This window comes from Zonotrichia albicollis, chromosome 1 (assembly GCF_047830755.1).
Source record: "Zonotrichia albicollis isolate bZonAlb1 chromosome 1, bZonAlb1.hap1, whole genome shotgun sequence".
NCBI lineage: Eukaryota > Metazoa > Chordata > Aves > Passeriformes > Passerellidae > Zonotrichia > Zonotrichia albicollis.
In genome coordinates, this window is record NC_133819.1 from 20,596,716 (window position 1) to 20,610,616 (window position 13,901).

Below are 13,901 nucleotides of genomic sequence, written 5' to 3' on the forward strand. Positions count from 1 at the left end.
TGTGTCCTAAGGTTCATTAAGTGTGTTGAGGCCCCATTTCCCTCTCATTTACACAAACCTGAATGCTTGGAGCATTGATAAAATTCTGTTTGCTCCTCTGGTTTTATGCATTATTTATAAATTATAGGCAAAGCAAAAAATATTTGCATTCTGATTCTATTTGAAGTTCTCTATTACATTCAAAACACAATTGCAGTTGATTATTTTAGGACAGAAGAAAAAAAAAACCAAAACCTTTTCTCAGAAATAAAAATAAATATTACCTAAAATACATGCCTGTCCTAAAAGAAATTTATCATCAGATCTACAAAATACTATTAGCCAGAAGAAAGGTCGTGCACATTGAAAAAAATCCATGGCCAGATTTAGTGGTTGATGCTTTAGGTGCTGGTTAAAGGAATATAAATATTGCTGCAGATTTGCCATGGAAATATGTGCTACCCACTGCCTTAGTTCTGCATCTTAACAATAGCATTTTACTGTCTTAACAGAAATTTGCAAGAGTAAATACTCTCATGACTGTTTGGATACTGCAGTGAACCACATGATGCATTTCTAAGGGCAGAAAACTCAGTGACAGTCCATTGCTAACATCATTTTCAGAGGGAGTTCTTGGCAGGCTTGAGCTTCCCAAGCTTCAGTTTTTACTGAAGTTTATTTTGAAAGAAAAACCCCAGTCTAAGAACTGAGCTATTTTTCTGCAATGAAGTTTCAAAGATGTTAAAACTATTAGAATTTCAAGAAATAACAAAGCTAGATCAAAATACCTTCAAACCCAACACTTAAAATGTACATTATTTAAAGCAGTTAAAACAAGTAGCAGTAAAAACTGCCAGAAAATTCTACCAATATAAGGTTTTCAACCATCCTACTTATTATTTGCTATTACTCTATTCATGAATCTAGCATCATTTTCACAGTTGGACATCATCAAAATGAAATACTGAAGTTGTAACTTCAATTATAAAGAGACAAATGGCTACAGAAAGTCTTCAAAAGAATAGCTAAAGAAAGTCTTCAACTCACAGACTCATATTACAACCACTTTCTAGCATGATAAAAAATCCTCAAAAATCTCTTATATCATTATAAATAACACAGATTTAATGAAAAATTCAACACTCCCCTAAGCCTTCTCTCCTCTTCTGCTCAAAGTTTTCTTTTCTCCACATGGCTAAATAAAGAATTTCCCCTCCCTTATGAAATTGCAAACACTAAAATTTCAAAGCAATATAGTTTAAATAGCCTTTAAAGACTAAAAGTGACTGCAAATTTTTCTTTTTGCAGGCACTTGCTGAGAACTTTGGATTACATGCCACTCCACATCACTGAAGTTAAATGCACTTAAGTTTTGCTCTTTTTGTCAGCCAAATAAAAAGAACAAATACATTTGTTGGTCCATTCTACAAAAGCCACCACTTGAATATTAACCACTTTGCATTTCACTAACACGCTCAGAATTGCACAAGAAGAATATGTCCAACCAGATTTCATTTGGCCAAGATTGAAAATACTCCTAACAGCAATGACACCATAGAGAGAAACTTGAATTCCATGTACCATTAACTTGGATAAAGCTATTAACCAACTTCTGCAGTTTCACTGTACATGTGCAGTGTTCCCAAGTCCTTCTGGGGGCAATTGTAGGAGGTGAAAGCCCTGCAGCTGATCCAGGGCAAAGCCAGCAGCAGTGACTGAGGCCACCTCAGCCCATTCCTTCAGAAAACTGCAGGATCTCACCGTGCTTACAGTGGCCCAGCAAAAATGAACATCCCTCAGCTCAATGAACTGAGCAGAATGTTGACAAAAGGACTCCCAACCTGGTTGAAAAAGGCTGAAATTTTAAGACTAGCTGAGCAAAAATAATTTAGATGTTTAGATCTCTCACACAAACCCTAACAAATCCACAGAACTCACACTGCCTTTCACCCAGAAATATTACAACAGAACAGGAAGGTGAGCACATTACAGATGCATCAGAAGGATGAACAGTCTGTAAACAAGGTGTATCACAGGCATGTCATGTGAAGAAAAGGTGCCAGGATATACTTGCAGAAGCCCATAAACCAAGGCACAGAACAAGAAGCATTTCAGAAGGAAGATCAGCAAGAACCTAATTTTCCACATCAGGTATGCAGTGTTATTTTTATCGGTTAGAGGAACAGATTTTACATGTTGAAGATCTACTTGGATTCTTTTAAATTTTGGTATTATAATACACACTGTCATAGCTGAAAGGAGAACCACTTAAGTGACAGTTCTTCCCTGGGAGGAAAGAAAGAGAATTACCAGAAAAGTACAATCTTTCGCTATGGAACATCCTATGCCCACCTGAACTGACAGCCTGCTAATTGACACTGGAAAAGATTTTTTTTTTTTGTTGGCTGATGCACTGAAGGGGTGATCACTTAAGTCTTACCCTGTCAGCATTGCCATTTTTCACTGAGGACCTATCACCAAAGGTATCTTTAAGTAAGAAGTTCCTGTTTTTCATAAATATTTATAAATTACTGGAAAGGGGGGGGAAATATAGCTCATTTTCCACACATTTTCTACTTGGTCTCTCTGTTAGCTCACAGTTAATGTCCTTTGTAAAACAAAGCTGAGAAAAACAGTAGGCCAACTCAGGCAAAAAAGTGTCAGTCTCATGACAAGCTGAACCAATCTCCGGAATTCATATTTCTTTGCAGCCAGATGTTAACTCACAGTCTGCAGTCTCCATAATGATCTGGGGTCAAGAAACTCATCTATGACAATTTCCCCTTTTTTTGGCAAACCTGGCCCAACAAAAACATTCAGCTCAGAGAGACATGTAATTGGATGCTTTGAAAATGTTGACTAAGCAAGGGCATAAATCTAAAAAACAATGAGCTTAAATAGCAAGAGGATTTTATTTCAAGAAACTGCACCATGGGAATCATGGTCAAACCATTTCTTACATTCTAAAAGCATGAAACTATAGGTGATCATATATAATTCAAGCATATTATTAAATATTTGAAGAGTCAATAGCATAAAATTATTAACAACTGCTAGAGTTAATAAAACATGGGGAAAATGATTACAAGTCACATCAAGTTCTACTATCTTACTAAACCACCTGCCTAATTTCCTATTACTGTAAATAACAAGCCTGAATTTCTTCTCAATCCTGTGTTGCTTCAAACCATCCAGAGTAACATCCAGAGCAAGTGCAAATACCTTCATCCTTTACTGTGTGTAAGGAAAAAAGAAAAAAAACCTAATCCACCATGTTTTTTAACAGCTTCTCCTAATATCACGTGTGATTTCTATGACATCTTATACCAGAACCTGAGTTACAGATTTTATTCTTGAGATAATATCTAAATGACACTTGAGACCTGTTTTAGCAGTAAGTTCTTCATCAAACCTAGCCTAAGCACCACTAGATTACTAATAAGCCTGTCATGACAGATCAGTAGACAGTCTTTTGGTTCTTAAAGCAAATGTCACCATTATTTTACCTGAGTCAAACTTACAGATGAATCTGCATTTCTCAGGAACATCTCACTGGGAATAATTTTATTATTAAGATTGAAAAATACAGCAGAAACAGAAAACCCACAAACCTAATAAGAACACTTTTAATTCTACCTCCTTAAATGGAAGATTAGAGTTTCTTAATTATATTCTCAACAGGCCCAGTTCTTGGTGATTTTTTTTCTTTTTTTTAAATTCCATTATTACATTTCTTACTTGGGCACATCATCAAAGGTTCCTCAACTTGAGTGTGAAAACTTGAGTGTCACCATTGATTAGCATCCTTTTCTGCTGAAATATTCTTAAATATGGTAAAAAAGAAACTTCAGAAAATGAAAAGTATTTGGGCTTCATCCAGAGATTTGGACTCTTGAGGATGACAATGGTTAACTTCTCAAATCTCTGGGTATTCTTCAGTATTATTAATTTAATAGCAGTCTTAAACAACATTCTTTAGCCAGCTACACCAAAAAAAAACAGTTGGCACAAATGGTAAACTATTATGGATGACCAGGTTCCACTGCAGCAGCATACTAACAGGATTAGCCAAATGTTGCTAGCTGGCCAGACAAACTGAAAAATTTGTCCTGAATGTAAGACATACTTATGCTTCTCAAAATGATGGAAAACAATTTAGTTCCAGATATGTTCTCTGCAATCCATTATCCTAAATTGTTTCAAGATAATTTCCAACTACTCCACAGTGCTGATCAGCTGTTCAGAAAACAAGAATGCACAGCTATTGCAATACTATCAATTACACCAATGTCCAAATTCATATGAAATTAAGAATGGCTGCTGACTGCCTTTCTGCTTCAGGAGTCTGATTTAAAAAGACAACTTTCTTGCTGGTTAAGAACAAAAGCAGAGCACTCAACTTTCACTCACAGGAAACAAATGAAAAATAGCACTATGTCTTGACAACTTTTGGAAGTTTCCTGAGAACATGATAGCTTACTCTACAACTGATGCTGTCTTATGAAGCCTGCCAAAAAATTAATCCAGATAATAGCAAATTCCCAAAGGGCCCCAGAGAAGAAGAGCCCAGGGACGCTTTCCGGGAGACTTCATCATTCCCATCTCCCTGGCACAAATCCAGGTAAATGATGGATAAAGGCAGCAGGCTCCTGAAAGTAGGCTGTCACCAAGTGGACAACCTGCTGCTCCTTCAGTCTCCCTCAGGACACCATGAAAGGGGCCAAAATAAAGAGGCCGTCTACCAGTGAAAAAGAGCTCATTGCCCACTCTGTGCTTTTCCAAGAAGGATTTGGTACTGAGTGGTTATTTCTATCTCCTCATATAGTTTACAGAATAACACTTTTGAAAATTCTTCACTGTTGATCATACTAGGCAAGCACAGTAGGTAGGAGGTTGGCATCTTCTGTACCTGGAAAAGAGCAACTGAGCCACTGAAGCAACTGATGGGTGCTACTGCCCTGCCTTGAGACTGGCAGTGCTGAGGAGTACACTCAGTGAACTGAGCTCCAGAGACCCCTTCAAGCAGTCTGAGCTCCCCTGCCAGCCAGAGGCACTAGGAGGAAAAAAAGTGAACACCTGCCAGAACCTGAGCCTATCACTTTTTAATCTTATTAGTTCAAATAATTCTCTAATAGTCCATGGAAAACTGGCAAGCAGTACAATCTCTTCCTCACTTTCAGCTGCCAAATTACACTAGAAGATAGCAGAACAACTAAGAAGAATTATTTACTGCTCTCCAAAATAAGCCAGTCAAGTTTGCTACCAACAAAAGCGTTAATTGGAGCACAGTCTTCAGCTTAAAAGTGTTGAGTTCAAAATGAGAAGACTGAGCTATGCTTATTTTTGATGCAATAAACTAAGAATTGCTGATAACATACATGTAAACTTTATGTCTCAGTACTTTGTTTGGGCACTAATCTTTTCTCCTGAAAGGTTACACACTTTTCAAACGGTTTTGACTTGGTATTCCTTTGAAGAGCTGGAAGAATTGAATCAGAGCCTGAACGTCAGAAGTCTGATAAACATTTAGAAACAATGTATCTGTAGTTGAAAGTTACAGCCAGTTTAATACTATCAAAGAAATTAGTTTCAAGATACTTATACAATGTTGCACTTCTGTAGGACAATAACCAAGGGGTGTACTTATCCACACAGGAGAAAAGGTCCCTTTATATTATGGGATTCCCCTGACAAAGCCTTTATGGCTCAAAGCAAAAGAGATGTCAGCAGCAGGTCAAAACCAAACCATATTAAACAATCTCAAATAAAACACACAAAACTAATTATTAACTATCTATATGTTATCTTCAGTTTCGACACATCAGCATTAAGTACAATTTTTGTCAAGTAAAAGCAAGATACTTCCTCTCCATCTAGTCTGGCCTTGGAACAAGCAAGGTGGGGATAACACCTGAGCTCAGCACGTCAAGCTTTACTTGAAAGGAAAAGAGAAAGCTCCCACAGGAATCCCCTTTAGAGAACTAAATACAAAACGCTTTAATGATTTTCTCATGCCTGTCTGTGGAGCAACTGTAGATGGTGCTTTTTACTGTTCACCCTTTCAAAAACACTCCAGCGCGGACCTTTCGCACTACTTGTTTTGCTGTGCCGCAGCGTTTCTCGTGCTGAGCAGGCCGGCCCGTCCCCCAGGAGCATCCCCGCGCTCAGCCCCGCGGCCCGCAAGGCCACAGGGCCCCGGCGCTGGCCCCGGCCGGCCCCCGCCGGGACGCGGCCCCGGCCCAGCCCAGCCCAGCCCGGCGCGGCCCGGCCGCTCCCGCCGCACCGCGCCCGCCGCCGCTGCTCCCGCTGCCCGGCCGGGGGCCAGCGAGCCCAGCAGCGCAGGGCCGGGACAGGGGCCGGCCGCCCGCGGGGGATGGAGCCAGAGCGGCTCGGAGGGCCGGCCGGCCGGCCGCGGGGTTACCTCGGGGGAGGCCGGGCCGCGGGAGCCACTCACCCACATCCTGGTCGAAGGGGTTGGTGGCGAAGAGCGGCATGGTGGGGCGGGGGGCGGCCGCCCCTCCCGGCGGCGCGGCGGCAGCGGCGGCGAGAGAGAGCAGCCCTCGGTGGCGGCGGCGGCGGCGGCTCCTCCTCCCGCCCCGGGCAGCTCCGCCGCCACCTCCTCCCCGGGCCGGGCGCCGCCTCCCGCGCAGCACGCCGGGAACCGGGGCTGGGCCCGCCGCCTCCCGCGGGGCCCGGCAGCGACACCGGGCCCCGCAGCGACACCGGGCCCCACAGCGACACCGGGCCCAGCAGTGACACCCGGGCCCGGCAGCGACACCCGGGCCTGCCAGCGACACCAGGGCCTGCCAGCGACACCCGGGCCCGGCAGCGACACCCGGGCACGGCCCACCCACCACCCCAGGCCGGCACGGCTGCCCTAGGCGGAGGTTTATATTGTTTAGTTATATACCCTGCTCGAGAGGCTAGTTTTGTATCCAGCCACATCTGCTTTGTATGGAGGATTTTTGGAGCTTCCCTATACATTGGTGTGACTGAATCTTTTCATTGGTAATGCCATGGTGCTTGTGACATGGGTTAGCCTGCCGGCAAAGGGCAGGCTGGTGGTTATGCCAGCATCCCTCAGAGCATCGCACGGGAGCCTGACCCGTTCTCCGCGGTCACATCCCATGGAGAGCAGCTATCAGCTTGTCACAGGGCCTGGAATATCCCGTGGCCTCTGCTTGCCTATCTTGGTGCTCCATTTTTGTAAGCCTCTGTTCTGGCTTCAGTGGGGTGTGTCCCACGTTAACAATATGACTCATAGGATAAGACACGTTCTGCCTATTCTTGCTGTCACATAAAACTCCAAGTCATTAACCTTAAGGCCTTTTAGTACTGTTCGATTACTCTGAACTAGTTAGATTGCAAATTAAGTAAAACTAGGCTCATGTAACCCTTGGGGAAAGAGTCAGACACAGAGCAATAGGGGCATATCACAGGCGTGCAAACAAGGAATGAAAAAGCTGTTTGGAGGGCAGAAACACTGGAATCAATCAATAGCACTAACCATGCTCAATAATGAATGTGATTGCGTGCATTAGGCAGACTTCTGACACATCAAATGAAAACTGCACACCAAGCCTCTTCCCGCAAGGATTTACAGTCACTAGGCACTTTGTTATTTTACTGGGGTTTCTTCCCAGACCTCTAGTTCTGTTTCTTTACCTATCCATAGAAACTGTGTTCAGCAGCTAATGCAGGTCAGCACTGATCTACTGTGTAGAACTGGCTGCTTGTAAGGAATTGCATGTTTTCTTTGGATTCTACCTCAATTCAATGACTAGATATCCTCAGAGGGTGCTTTTCCTCCTCCCCATTCATCATCCCCCATTGTGTTCACAAAAGAAATATGGCAGATGCTCTTTGAGCCTGTTTTATCCCCTCCTTTCTCATCCCGTCTTTCTAATGGGTTCAAAACTAGTTGAAGGAAACCTTTCAAAATAAGCAGAGCTTTTATTCAGTAGTTCTGCAGGAAGGGCTAACAAAGCACTCATGGAGAACTGAGGTTTTAGACTCCCTTCAGCCTAAAAGCATTCCAACCCAACTTTCCTTCCCAATACCCTACTCAACATTTTGTAAAAAGGCAGTCTATACCAGGAAGCATCTCAAGGGTCTGTAATCATGGCTCATATTTTGATTCTGTAATGATTTTTTTTACTGTAGACATAGTGTGAAATCCTTCCAAAACTCTGTATTGTATTGTATCTCTCTCTTTTCCCTGTCTCATGGCTCTATTATTTTTCCATGGCATGGCAATGGGTGGTAGGTAGAGCACTCTCCCAGGAAGTGTGGGGTTTGCCCTCTCAGGCATAAATAGCTACAGAAACCAGCTTTTCCACCTTATGAGTGAGTAGTATAATGAATATGCTATTAAAAACAGGTGTGTTAATCTATATGCTATTAATAAAGAGGTGTGAACTACATCTTTACTGGATGTAATTCAAAATGCTTGTATTATTTCCTACTGCTGCCCAAGTTAGCTATCTAAAAGTAAGGCGTATAGATCAAAGTTTCAGTCTCAAATTGCATCTAATTTTGGGGGATCTACAGCTGAAAGAGAATGTAGCAACACTGCCCTGTTCCCACAACTATGTGCTGCCACCACATTTCTTGTATTAGATTTGCAATTTGATCCATTTCATTTGCGGTTGCACAATCAGCTGATCCAGCTGAAAACTACCTCACTGCAGAGAAGTTCCCTGTTGGATCATGTCACACCTCTGACTCACCTTGGAATTAGATCAGGCATGTAAGAGGTGGGAAGGCATGGCTGGGGACAGTACTGCAACGCTCTGGGTCAGGAAAAACAGGCATGTCCAGGGGATTATTCATCTGTTCTATTTTGGACCTCATTCTGAAGATGGCCTCTGCAACAGTGACTCTGTTGGTTTCACAGATGAGTCTATCTGTCCAACAGTTCTCTGACTTAGGGCTTGCCTCTGGACGGCCTTATAGCAAGTTTTAAGTAGAGTGGGGTTTTTTTAAAATATGTGCTACTTTTGTTTGAAGTAAGCAGTCTCAGACAACTGGTGCAGACATTTCTTTTTTCTTTGCACACTTCTCTTTTTATATAGGGCTGTTGTTCACATACAGCTGAGAGATCATAGAATGCCTTGGGTTAGAATGCACCTTAGAGGTAATCCAGTTCCAATCCCCCTGCCACAGGCAGGGACACTTCCCACTACACCAGGCTAGTCATACCCCTGTTCAATCTTTGAACCACTGCCAGGTTTGGGGCACCCACAACTTCTCTGGGCAACATGTTCCAGAGCCTCACCACCCTGACAGTAAATAATTTCTTCCCAATATCTCATCTAAATCTGCCCTGTTTCACTTTAAAGCCATTACCCTTTGTCTTATTGCTGTGTCTCTGCAATGTCCTTGTTAAAAAGTCCCTCTCCACCTTTCTTGCAGGCACTCTTCACACTTCAGAAGGCTGAAGTGAGGTCTCCCAGAGCCTTCTCCTTCCAGTCTGCACAGCCCCAACTCTCTCAGCCCATCTCCATAGCAGAGCTGCTCCAGCCCTCTGATCATATTCATGGCCTCCTCTGCACTCACTCCAGCAGGTCCACATCCTTCTTGTGTAGGGGTATCCAGAGCTGAATCCAGTACTCCAGGTGGAGTCTCATAAAGGCAGGTATTCAGTTAATTTCCAGCATAACACACTTCCTGAATTTTAGATGTGACATACATCTAAATTTGATTGTTTTATTTATGTTGTTCGTTTATATAATTTATTACTTATTTCTTAAATTATGACAAGAGTTTATCCATATGAAGGTAAGTTCTGGATTCTGATATACAATTATTCATTTCTCTATCGTCTTCAGTAGGAAAGGGTACCTAAGAGGAGCAACTTGTAAATAACAATCTGCTGACAAAGTTCTAATGTTCTTTACCATCATTCAATTGACACCCATCTGCATTAGACAAGCATTTTCTTAAAACAAGACAGTACCATTGTAGCCATGGGGGCCCACTGCAGCTCCAGTTTGCTGGGGTAGTATTTTATTTGTCATGCCCATTCATTTTAGCATATCTTACTTTTGTAGCTGCTGCATTGTAAAAGTAAGGTGTATGATGCCAGGAAAAAGTCAGGCCAGTACACTTCCAGCAAGGAGACAGATATGAAGAACAATGATTGTCTCACAAATCAGCCCCACTGATCTTTATTTTAATTGCATTTTCATTATAGTCCACTGTGTACATTGCTTTTGGAACTGGAAGCTGTGAAGAAAGGATAATCAAAGGAAAACAGAAAGGCTCAGAATAGAGCAAGTGCCAGCCATCCATTTAATCACAGCTTTTGTCTTTGACAGGGCAAGTACAAAATGTTTTGGATGGCACACAAGACGCTGTACTGCATAATGATATGGGGATATGACAAAGACAAAATGTCTCCCAGTTACAGGGCACATGTAAATGCTTTAGCTACTGGACCACAGTGATTTACTTCCCATCTATAATCTTATTGTGTATATTATAATATTTTGCAAGTGTCCAAGCAGCATGGCTTACAGTATTCTTATCTATTTCATTATGTATAGAGAAAATATATGAAACACATCAATACAGTAAGTCTGGTGTCTGCTGTTAGGAAATCAGGCTAAAATTATTTAATTGTCCCTTTTTGTCTTAATATTTATGAAGTATGCAAGTAGGATTATATGAAGAATATAACTGGAATTCCTTCAAACCCATGTAATCTTAGAACTAGGCAAAGATTCTACTAATAAATTTCATAAAATAGTTCATTTTGCCCTGTCCACATTAAAAATTGTGATGCGCAACCTTCTAGTTAACATTTGCACACAAATGACAGAAACAAGGGTTTATATCTTCCTCAGTCTCTCTGAATTCAAAGCAGTAATTCCAAAGCAGCTCACATGAAGTAATACTTCATGTATTTACACTGAAGTTTTGTTAAATTGATTTGAATAACAAGTTCACTGAAGTCAAACACAAAAATGTGTCTATGCTATTCCTTGAGTGCTCCTATGGTAATGTGTTGTGAGATACCTGTGAAAGGCAGATAACCTGTGAGGTGCTGGCTGCTGGGATCTCTGGGTGCCTGGGCTTCCCGGGGGATGCTGGCCAGAGCATCACTCTGTGCCAGCCAGCGTCCTGACACTGCTCTAGGGAACCGCTTGTCCTAGTGCTTTTTTTGGCACAAACACCTGTTCTCAGTGTGGCCAAACTGACTACACCCAGTATGGTCACTTTTTCATGCTGATAACTCAGGCCAGTTTTCAACCAATGATGAGGTTTAAATTAATCTTTTTGTTCTTTGCCACTCTTTGAAGAAGGAAATAGAAATACTTCTACTGACCACAGCAGGCACCAGATTGGCACACCACTCACTTGATAAAGAGCCCTTTTTAACTCAAGCTTGCAATAAAACTAAATAACAAGCTAAGATTCTGCCTGCTCTGAAACTAATAATGGAAGTGGTCTCCTCTATAGACATTGTAGTTCTCACACAAGCAAGCTACCATTGAAATATACAGAAAATCAGAAGGAATTTTTAGTATTATTTTGTGAAACCCTGTGAAAAAATTGCCTGATATCTGTTGGGCAAGGTAGAAAAGCTTCTTTAGAGGAAAAATATTACTTTTTATTGCATAATATAGAAAAGGAATTTAAGAATATGTTTATGCTACCAGGTAATTTCCAAAGTGTATTTATATTTTACTCACAGGAACTGTACAATTAAGTTAATACAATTGAAGCACTAATTTCAGTTTTAATCATTATATGTATATATATACACAAACAAAATTAGAATATTAAAGTGTAGTTAGCTTCTTGATACAGCCAGTGTGCAAAGATTCCAACTGCACAGATCACATCATATCTAAAATATCCTATAAAGAAAATAATTGCTTTACGTTGTTCAATTAGTCTGTTATAGCAAAAAGTACACTGAGTTTGGATAAATCAAAAACTCAGATAAACCAAACTCAAATGACCAGGATAGCCATCTCACTTTGACATGTGTTTGTTCTTCAGCACTGCAGTTTGCATTATGGTTTTGTTCCTGGAGAGGATTAAATAGAATACACAAGGGCATTCCAGATTTAATATGCTTTTCATAACATTTAATAAGCCAGTAGGCTTCAGATATGTAGAATCAATAACTTCTATACAAAAAATTTAAATGTTCACACCAAAATTTTCGTATTTTTATAACAGAATTATAAAATTCCACTTCAGCCTATGTTCATCACACATCTTTTCCTTTGCTGACTACTTAGCTGTACAGTCAGAGGCTTAATATGAATCATTTATTTTGCAGTAGCAGTGCAAAACTCTAACTGCTTTAGAAGTGCCAAAAATGAGATCTTCTAGCTCTTCCCACAAGATTTGTGCAATCCATTATGCCCCACATCTTTTGAAAGCATCTTCTACCAAATTCCTTGCATAGTAAATTAAGAATTAGATATACACACCTGGATGAATACACTAAAAGACACACACACAGTGTTCTTTAATTTAGACAAAATTCTGTTTACTTGCATTTATCCTTGAATATCTCATTGAGTCCTACATACCATGAACCTAGAATAGTGTACAAGTAGAGTATGATGTATAAATTCTGTTGTCTACAAATATATAGATTATAATTGGCAGATATCATGATTTAAAGAATAAAAGTAGGAAACTTATGAAAAAGAAATTACATTTCAACTAATTTATTGAAATTCCCGGAACATGCAATTATATAAAAAAGTTTGTAAAAAAAAAAAAGAATTAACACAACAAATATGCTTTGAAAATGCTGCTGAAAAAATGTCACACAGGAAGGACCCAGTATATGAAGTAGCTACAGATTAAGGAATAAAATATCTCCATGGATTAAAACATGGGAAATAGAAACGAGCAACTTTATTACAGCAAAATTACAGCAGTGGGGTTTTTATGAAAGTCCTGTGATACGTTTTGTGCTTAATACTTTAATATATGTTTGGGAAACAGCCAAATGGGAATGACGAATCTTGCAAATGGAACAAAAAATTTCATTTATTTCAATCCAAGAAAAGATTATGGGGATATTCAGAAAGTTTTCATCAATTGGGTGAATGAATGGTGTGATAGCAATAGAAACTGTAAGCTTAATAAACAGCAACCACAATATTAGAGCAAATACATTGAGACACTTATCCTCACCACTGAGTTCTGAATTGAGTAAATTAACTGAAGACAAACCCAGTCATCATAACAGATAATGTGTGCACCCAAAATCAATAAATCTGAGCAAATAAATAGGGGAAGGAAAGTAATACAGAATTCTGATGAGAATCAGACAAACTGCTTATCAAATTTCAAAAGATTCTGATCAAAAGCATGGAAAACATCCAAGAAGGGATTTAAAAATGGAAATTTTTCACTTCAGAAAGAAAATAGGATTTGTTGCCTCAAATCTGCTGTGGAAAAACCTCAAAAGAAACATAGCAAAGGACAGCTAAAAGTAGTAAAAAAACCCCCTAACTGATATTAAAATTGGAAATGAATCATGCCTTTCTCCATGTATCATAATTTAAGAAATTCTTCATCAGTTAATGAATTAATAAATTGAAAAAATGAGAAAAAAGCCACCTTACTCATAACATGTGGTTAATTTTTGATGCCTCTTTCCACACTACATTGTCAAAGCCAAAACCATTCTTCATTAGAATGGTTTGAAGAAAGAGGAATTCAAGTGGAGAAAATGTGTAAGTAAGATAGCAGGAATATCCAGAATTAAAATAATAAATATTGAAAATATTTTTGAAAACTAAAGTTTAAACTAACTTATAGCTGTCACATTGAGATGACATGTAGGCTCAGATTAACCTGTATTGGCAAAAACTTCTGAGTTGGGTCATTCAATCCTGTGTGTAAATTCTTTGTCTTGATTTTTTAACTACAGGATTCTTAAACTT

The 13,901-nt window shown here is 40.1% G+C and overlaps 1 protein-coding gene across 1 annotated transcript in view; it reads right to left on the minus strand.

Moving 5' to 3' along the window:
• STAM (signal transducing adaptor molecule) overlaps nucleotides 1–6,614 on the minus strand; it is a 32,912-nt gene extending 26,298 nt beyond the window's left edge. The window contains exon 1 of the mRNA XM_074535378.1: nucleotides 6,434–6,614. Coding sequence (XP_074391479.1) covers nucleotides 6,434–6,473 — 40 coding nt within the window. The 5' untranslated portion in view covers nucleotides 6,474–6,614. The remainder of the gene's footprint in view (nucleotides 1–6,433) is intronic.
• Between the last annotated feature and the right edge of the window lie 7,287 nt (nucleotides 6,615–13,901).